Here is an 8,623-nt window from a genome sequence, read left to right as displayed (position 1 = left end):
TCGTCTGGACAAAGCGCTTCGTAGTAGCATGCACGTTTTTTTCTTTCCCTAAAAATAGTTACCAACTTATAGTTTTCGTTACCATGATTGTTCCATATATATATATTGTTACGGTGTAATATTAGTCTGGTCTTGAAACTAGGGTGAAGCCGCCACTCATTTATTTCGGCCACTACTGACGTGAGGTGAGCCTAATCTTGGGGAAAATCGGTAGAGAATCGTTATTGAAATTTGGTTCTTGTATGCACCATACCAACGTGATTGTTATTTTTTATCGTCTTCTTAATTCTCCCACACCTATGGAAAAGGCAACAGAGCAACCTACGATGAAAGGATTGACCTAAGTAAGGAGCCGATGACAAACACATATTAAATTATCAACAAGCAATTCCCTGAAGTACGTGACGAACAAAAGTCAGAGCGTTTCTGAGATTTCTATTCTACGCAATTAAGAAAATTACGGAATTGAGTTCTCCTGAAGTATGACGCTCAGAATTATTCTAAATTCGTCAGTGTCCCTGCACATCCTAAAAGTCTTGGGTTGCGTTATTTTTTCAAAGGAAGGGAATGACAGTGTTTGATAAAATTGTCTAGCTTTATCTCAAAACCAAAAAAAAAAAAAAAAAAAAAAGAGAACGGCTTCTGCCGACTCAGTTCCTGAGTGGGTGATCTTACGTCAGACGACGCATATAAAACTTAGAAAAGGACATTCTCGGGGATTTTTGCGGGGGTGAGTCTTGTGTGGTGTTTGCCTTGTGCGGGTCTTGGTTCAACATTGTCGCGCTGAGTGTCAGTCAACACTTCGTGTAGAAGTTTCTTCAGGTATGTAAGAAATGAATTTTTAATATTTTCTACTAAACGGCAAAGAAGATGCAGATATGAAGGTTGGGAGGTTGAAACTTTGGACTTTAACAACTTTCCGTCATTCAGATCATTAACTCTGGCTTAGTAAATTATTTTTGCAATACTCTCCTTTTTGGACGTAGGTAGACTACCTTACAGTCGTGAGATAGCCAATGAAATAAAGGGTATTCACTTTGGTGTTTAATATTATGAAAATAAACTACATAAAGGGTTAAAATATAATATTGAATAGGACTCTTCTTATCTTAATGAAATGCTGAGTTACTTTGGAATTCTATTTTTAATTTTATTGTATAAATTAGTTTAAGTAGTCTTGTAATAAATTTGCTAGCTACTCGATCCCGTTAGTGTATTGTAGCTCACGTCCCCGTTTTCTGTATAAGTATCCTGTGAACTTGGTGCTGATGACAGAAGGTTTTCTCGAGGCTGTTTAGATAGCTGACTACTCACTATCTTATCCAAGGGACATAATACTGGGAGTTGCTTAAGCAAGTACTAAACTAGAGTGTGAGACGCGACTGTGAACGAAAGGTTTACTGGAATCGAACCTTTTCTATGAGTCACACTCTTCTTCAATCTTACTCCTCCGACACCTACTCTCTGTGCATTCTCAACAACGTAAGACTTGCTTAAGGAAGATGCGCCTAGAGGAACAGTCTGGGACCAACCTCGATAATGGACTCATGGGAATCTAATACCCATGTTTGGTAAAGTAAGTATGTTTCTTTTTCAGGACCCTTCTAGGAACCACATAACTAGTGTTCTGCATACTTCCGTAGTAACTAAATTAGGGTCTCCACTTGACCCTTGCCAACTAACTCAGATTTTAGTGTAAAATGCAGTGTGTACACACCCACAAACATATATCGTAATAACTTTGGTGGAGGCTTTTCCGAATAGCATTTTCACTGTCTTGACGCTCTTTTCTCGAATCCCTCCCTTCATACTCTGGATTTTTCTTTGCCAACCAATTGTTGTAGGTAGAGTAATTATACTTTATTTTTAATTCAGCCAATATTTATGTTCATGTTTTTGATATAGTATTTTGTCTAATATTCTTTAGAGTGATGTTTGATATTTTAATGACTATCCAGTGGCTAGCTAAATATCTGTCTTGCGCGAGCGGAAGTCTCTCTTGGCAGAACAAGATACAAAAAATACTTAAGTTTTAGCGTAGTTTTATGCAAATAGAATTCTGCTCGGACACTGTCCAACCCATCCCTTGTCACTTTTGATTACCGGGCTACACCCAGTGACCTGAAAATTGTATAGAGTGAAAGGTCAACAAGCCCGCGTGGTAATGACGATTCGATATCTTATTTTTTCTCTTCAACCTTTCATATTAAACCTAATAGTGGAAACGACAGTTTCTTTTATTTTGTTTAAAAAGAAATAAAGTTGGGTCTACCGGAAATGTAGAAAGGAAGGAAGTGGTAAAAGATAATAGCAGTATATAAATCATTGTTTTAAATAGGTTACTATAACAGGTAGCGGATAAGAATAGGTTAGCAATGTCAAGAAAAAATAGTGACGCCGACGCAACACACAAATAATACGAGTTTTAGTAAGAAGTTCAAACAAGTTCTCCGGGAATTGGGCTTTCGACAATGTCCATACTCACCCTTCCCGATGGAAAGCATTGCATTATACAGGACCGGTTTGGAAATGTGTACTGCATTCATTGTGATAAGAGGAAGGCCTTAGGAACAAGACGACCAGAATTTGGTCGCTGGGTGGAGACTGATTCGAGAGAGATATCTGATACCTGGAACCGAACACAGTACTTAGACCCACCTACGCCGGTTTCAAACCCGAGTTCCACAGTGCAGGACGCACCACGGACAGGTTGTGAAGATACCCCGTTGGCGGCATCCAGCCCCCTGTGCTCAGCGTCGAACCCAGAACTTGACGCAGACAGACGACCTGCGAAACCAAATCCCTTACCTAGAAAAATGTTTAACATTGAGGGACTTGAAGAAACTCCTCTTGGAGAAAATAGTAGATCTTATCGAAATTCCCTAAATTTACAGGAAGAATTCGAAAAAAAGGCCTAAAACAGAAAATAGTGGAATTGGACTCAGACCCAATCTCTACCATCGAAATAGAATCTGATATCTATGGCGAAATGATGACAGAGTCAGTATCGTTAGAACCAGGGTTTATGCCAGAATCAGATATCAACGATTCGGCAGCCCAACCTACTAGGGAAGATGACTTAACGACTGGGCTTGTTAGCCCTATTGCAATTTATCTTCCGTAAAATTCGAAGTATCTGAAGCAGTCACACCGCCTGCGGCAGAGCAGTCGGAGTTCCAACTTCAGTCCTTCGAAGTAGAATTAGCAAGTAAATTCAAAGAAATTGTAAGCCCCCAGACAGACACAAGAATAGATGAAGCTAAAATTGCATCTCTTAAGGAATCGATGAGGATCTCTCCCCTTTAATACTCAAGCTGGTAAAACCATTAATGCGGAATATGGCGAGAAAAAAGGTTCAAACTACCGTGATTAGAAGAAGTGAGGTCGGTTGTGAACAGCTTGGTATTATTTTCCAGACCGACCAAGCATACCTCTCCGATGTTCTCTTGCCGTCGGACGCCATATTGGACAAAATTGATTCCAGAATTCAAACAGATCCAGTTACGAATATCGAAAATATTAGTATTCAGACTGATTATAGATTTCCGAAAATAATTAGAATTCAGACAGATCCTGATTTGAAATTGATATCGTCTAAGACAACACAGACTCTACCTTCCATGTTTAATCATTGACTTCCGTTAGAGGATAAAATTGTACAGCTCGAAGGGGTAGATAATTTAATTAGTATACCTGAAGCGTTATCGCAATCCCATTGGAGGACCGATGAGCAAGATGAGAGAAACGAGGAAGCTATGTGTATGGAAACGCTGGATTATGAACTACACCTGTTAGCCGAGGATCGCTTAAGTTCTGACGACTTGTACGAACCCACTTTGTTCAACACTATGGAATTAAAAGAATCCAGGCCACCCCTGGCCAAGAGTCCGGAGGGAACAATTAGGCCTTCAGACTGGAAGACCGCTGTCGCATCAACCCCGCGCAGGATCAAAGAGGGGACCACCTTAGAAGCAACCAGACGATCCCCTTCCAGATCACCGACGCTACCTAGCATCCCTGAGGAAGAAGAAGATGAAGAAACAAAGGAGGAAGAACAGGAGGATGAAAACGGAGAAGAAAATGAAGGAGATAACCAGATTTGGACAGAAGAAGCAATAAATCGAAACATCGAGCGGATTTTCGAGTACGCTGAGTTTGGAGAATCAGTGCAATTCCTGCAAGAAGTGGTGAGAGAACATAAGTCATTGCCTACCTGTGCTCAAGATCGCACTTCGGACTTTAACGAAACTTCGTTTGAAGACGATTATAGCTCAACATCGGCGGAAGAAAACAACGCAGAAGAATGCCAATCGGAATCCCCTGCTACTAAGGAGATGCAGAGGTATGGGCGATTTATAGAATCAGGGAGGTTGGGAACTAGTTCTATCCCTCCCTCTGTTGTCACCCAGTCAGGCGAAGTTGCTGAGAATACGTCCGCGTTAAGCCGGCACAGCCTGCAAAATTGGTGTGTGGGAGCCCTCCACAACATCGAAGAAGATTATAGCAACAAGTCGAGCACCAGACGAGGAAGTCAAGCACATTTAGTACTTAACAAAGAACAGCCTGAGGATCGAACCCGACCCTCACAAGAAGAAAAATTAGAATGTAGACTGGAAAGACTTGGTTGCAATTAAGGTGGAAGTAAAGAATGAACTTGCCGCTGTCCCAGATACCGACATAGGACCTTGCAATTTTAAAAAGGAACCCCCGTCTCAAGAGAACAGCTTTTCAAAGGAATCAAAAAGAACGCAACCGGATATGGAAGAGAAAGACGGAAGTACTGGAAATAAAGAAGATAAGGATCTAAAGCGAAGTCCCATGTTTATCTATTACTCAGTCCTGAACTCCGCACCGAACATGCCAAACAGCACTGCCAAATCTCTCCACCTCCACAAGGAGATAGAGATTTCTCTAAGAATGAATTTTTTTCAGTCCCGCTCCGTGTCTACTAGAACGCAAACATACCAATTTTCACTGGCGATAGAAACGAATCCGTGTAACGTTTTTTAGAAGAGTTTGATACAGTCGGACACATTTATGATTGGACGGATTTCGACAAAGCATGTTATTTACCTGCCTGCGTAAAATGTTCTGCGCAAGATTTCTATCAGGTGGAAGAGTCACAGCTGGCAGGCCTTGGATACCAGGAATTGGCTGCTCATTTGCGCCAAGCACTACCATCGATTGAGTTCCGAGCTGGATTGGAATTTGACTTAGCATGGAGAAGGCAGCAGGTCAATGAAAATAGTATGGCATACGTATACGCCTTACAGCGAGACCTGAAACTACTCAATGGAACAAAAGAGAACACAGAGTTATTAAGCAGGATGGAAACTCGATTGCTCCCTGAAGCCTTATATTATTGTTTATCGACTATTGAGGAAGAAAGTGAATTGGAAAGCTGGTTGGAAGTTCTCAAACGATTTGAAGCAGCAAGGAGAGTGTTTTTGCACCGTAAAATGCCCGAATCGTTTTACCGTAGTACGAATGCCAGCTCACTTAACATCCCGGAAGACACAGATTTTGTTAGTGTTGGAATTTACCGTACGGATCCCATAGAGGCAGGGGTGGAACCAAAACCGTATCGCCTCAGCTACTCCAATAATTTTGGCATAGGGATGGGAGGAGGACTATTGTGTACCGTGAAGATTAAGGTGGGCTTCACCTGGACTTCCGGTCTCATTGACTCTGGCGCTGAGATAAGCCTTATTACCGATAGATATCTCTCACATCGATTCCCGATCGCTGACCGATTGAAAGGCTATGTGAAAATAAGAGGAGTGGGAAGTAAACCCTCTGATTTTCTTCCAGTGGTGCGATTGTCATTCTATCTTCGAGTCCACTTAAAAACCACCTCGAGGAAGTACATGGACATGGCTATAGTTAGTGCTAAAGATTGCGCTTATGACGTAATCTTAGGAGCAGATTTCGTCCACCGTTATTGTCTTTCTATACATTCGCGGTACCTATCTTTGGCTGATAAGGATGGAAATCATGCTGGAGACCTCTGGTTCGAGATCCCCAAGAGTTACAGGGGTTTTCCTAGGCGTGTGATCAGTACCTTAGACTTGACCAATGTAGAGCGATTTTCACGAGGAAAGCGACTCCTACGAACCCAATTACAGCCTTTCTTTATCAAGAAAGCCAGATGCACATAGGGCATCTAACCCTAAACACAGTAGACATTGTCATACCACGAATGTAAATTCACACATCCCATTTAGGTCGAGGAGATATTGTAAACCCCCTAGGACGGCTTCCCGTGAATCAATAGAGATTATCTCACCCCAATTTTTTCCAAGCATCTAGTGAGGAGCTCCTCTGCTGACTCGGATCTAGCTGATTTCAAGGGAATTAAGCCGTTGAATAAATTACACCCCAGTCAGCGGACGCAAGTCCTACTCTGTCAATTATAGCAGAACAAAAACCCCTTCAAATAGAAACGGGCAAGAGAAGAGTCTCTATCATCCAAACTGACAGTGTTCATTCTATGAGAAAACGTGGAAAACGTTACCCGAAACCCTTTTTTCTTAGATTCAAAGGACGTAACTTGCAAAATTTGAGGAATCTTCCCGCTACAACGTCCATAGAAGACGCTAGCGAGAAGCATTCTGCTACTCCCGCTATAAATCCTCCTGCTCAAACATATAAGGAGGATAATCAACTCTTACTTACAGATGGGAATCCCTCCCTCCTCAGTGTGGAAGGCACTCTCCCTGAGGACTCCCTAGAAAAAGATCCTGGTCCTGCTAGAGATTGCTTAGGATTCGGTACTGAACTCAACGAACTATATACTGCCTCCTATCATAAAGTGCACCTCCCCACTAATGTTCGGGTGCCAGCAAAAGCGTATTATGATGTGGAAATACCAATTCCGCATCCAGGAGTGACCATTTGGGAATTCACCCCCTCCCAGGGGATTCCTTATTGGTTTTCCTGTTTTATACCTCCTGGACCAGTTTTGAGTGAAACTGATATGATCATAATTACAATCTTTGCTTCCTCAGATCGGTCAAAAACACTTCCGAAGGGCCTATATATAGGAAAGTTGACTCCATATCTAGAGACTACTCCAACTCATCCCAAGGAGGAAATTTGCAATATACATCAAGTTATTCGTGTTACCAATTAAAAAGATGAGGGTGATAATGAGATACCGGATGCTCCCCAGAAAATTCCCGAAACGTTAGAAGAGCTAGATAAGGCATTGAATGTAAGCAAAGATTTAGAGCCCGAGGAGAGAAAGCAACTGCTAGATTTACTAATGGAGTTTTGGGACGTAGTGGCATGGGATAAATCCTGCCTCACGGCCCCTACTGACAAATTTATGTGTCCTCTGGAGGTTACTACCGATATTCCAGTGGCATCTCCTCCATATCGGGAGATACCTAGACAAAGAGAAATAGTAGCAGCAGAGGTAAAAAGGTTGCTGGAAAGTAAGATCATTCGGCCCTCTCGTAGTCCATATAGCAGCCCGGTCGTGATTGTTCCCAAGAAAGATGGCTCTATGAGATTTCGTGCGGATTACAGATCTTCAAATAAAATTTTGAGGCCCCACGCCCAACCAATTACGCGAATTGACGACATTGTGACATTTCTAAATGGAGCTAAATACATTAATACATTAGATTTACAATCGGGTTTTCACCAAATGAGAATTAGGCCTAGCGATGTAGAGAAGACAGCCTTCTCCTGCTCGCAGGGACAGTTTGCATTTTTGCGACTACCTTTTGGACATTTGTACCGCGCCCGCTCTCTTTCAAAATATGATGGATGTTATTTTTGCAGATATAAAATGGAAATATCTGATAGTTTATATCGACGACCTCATCTGCCCTTCTTCGTCATTTCCTGAAATGCTAGAGAGGACTAGAGTAATCTTATCACGGCTAAGAGAAGCTAATCTAAAACTCAACCCTAAAAAGTGTTTCTTTGGGTATGAAGAAGCCAGTGTCTTAGGTAATATTGTAAGTTCCAAGGGAATTAGAGTAGATCCTGCAAAAATTGAGGCTATTCAGCAAATTCCATACCAGTCTACGGTTAAAGAGGTTCGAAGTTTTATAGGATTATGTTCTTTCTATAGATCCTATGTGAAGGATTTTTCTAAAATCGCTAAACCATTGACGGCGATGACCAAAAAGAACGTTAAGTTTGTGTTTGGGGAAAAAGAAAAGAAGGCGTGGGACACTCTAAAGCAGTCTTATTACCTCTCCCATTTTCGCACACTACGACCCTACTCAAGAGGTCATATTTTACGCGGACGCAAGCAGAGACGAGATTGGTGGCTATATAGCGCAGGTAAAGGATGACAAAAAGGAACATCCTTTGGGTTATTTTTCTACGTCATTAACTCCTACCGAACAGCGGTATTCGATACCTGAACTGGAATCACTTGCTATAACAAAAACAATTCTCCAATTTCACCATCTTTTGGCTGATCGGCCATTTTAGGTTAGGGCCGACGCCTGTGGTATATGTTACTTAAGTAACAATAAAATGCGTAACTCCAGACTAATGCGTTGGGCTATTCGTTTCCAACCTTACCAATTCACCATTGAACACGTCAAGGGAAGAAATAATGTGACAGCCGATTTCCTGTCAAGATGCCCGTTGAAAGAGGAAT

General features: G+C 41.8%; 1 protein-coding gene across 1 annotated transcript; it reads left to right on the top strand.

Annotated features, from left to right (window-relative positions):
* Positions 1–7,856: 7,856 nt before the first annotated feature.
* LOC145682246 (uncharacterized) lies at positions 7,857–8,309 on the top strand. The gene has a single exon (XM_081753829.1). It carries the CDS (start codon positions 7,857–7,859, stop codon positions 8,307–8,309), a length of 453 nt encoding a protein of 150 aa, XP_081609955.1.
* The last annotated feature ends 314 nt before the right edge of the window (positions 8,310–8,623 follow it).

The sequence above is a fragment of the Thermobia domestica genome, chromosome 3, assembly GCF_964235325.1.
Source record: "Thermobia domestica chromosome 3, izTheDome1.hap1.1, whole genome shotgun sequence".
NCBI classification, from domain to species: domain Eukaryota; kingdom Metazoa; phylum Arthropoda; class Insecta; order Zygentoma; family Lepismatidae; genus Thermobia; species Thermobia domestica.
Note: the sequence above shows the minus strand (reverse complement) of the source record. Positions and strands in the feature narration are given on the sequence as shown.

Bases quoted from the DNA above. Each gene is read 5' to 3' on its own strand.
- LOC145682246 (XM_081753829.1), top strand. From the start codon at position 7,857: ATGCTAGAGAGGACTAGAGTAATCTTATCACGGCTAAGAGAAGCTAAT.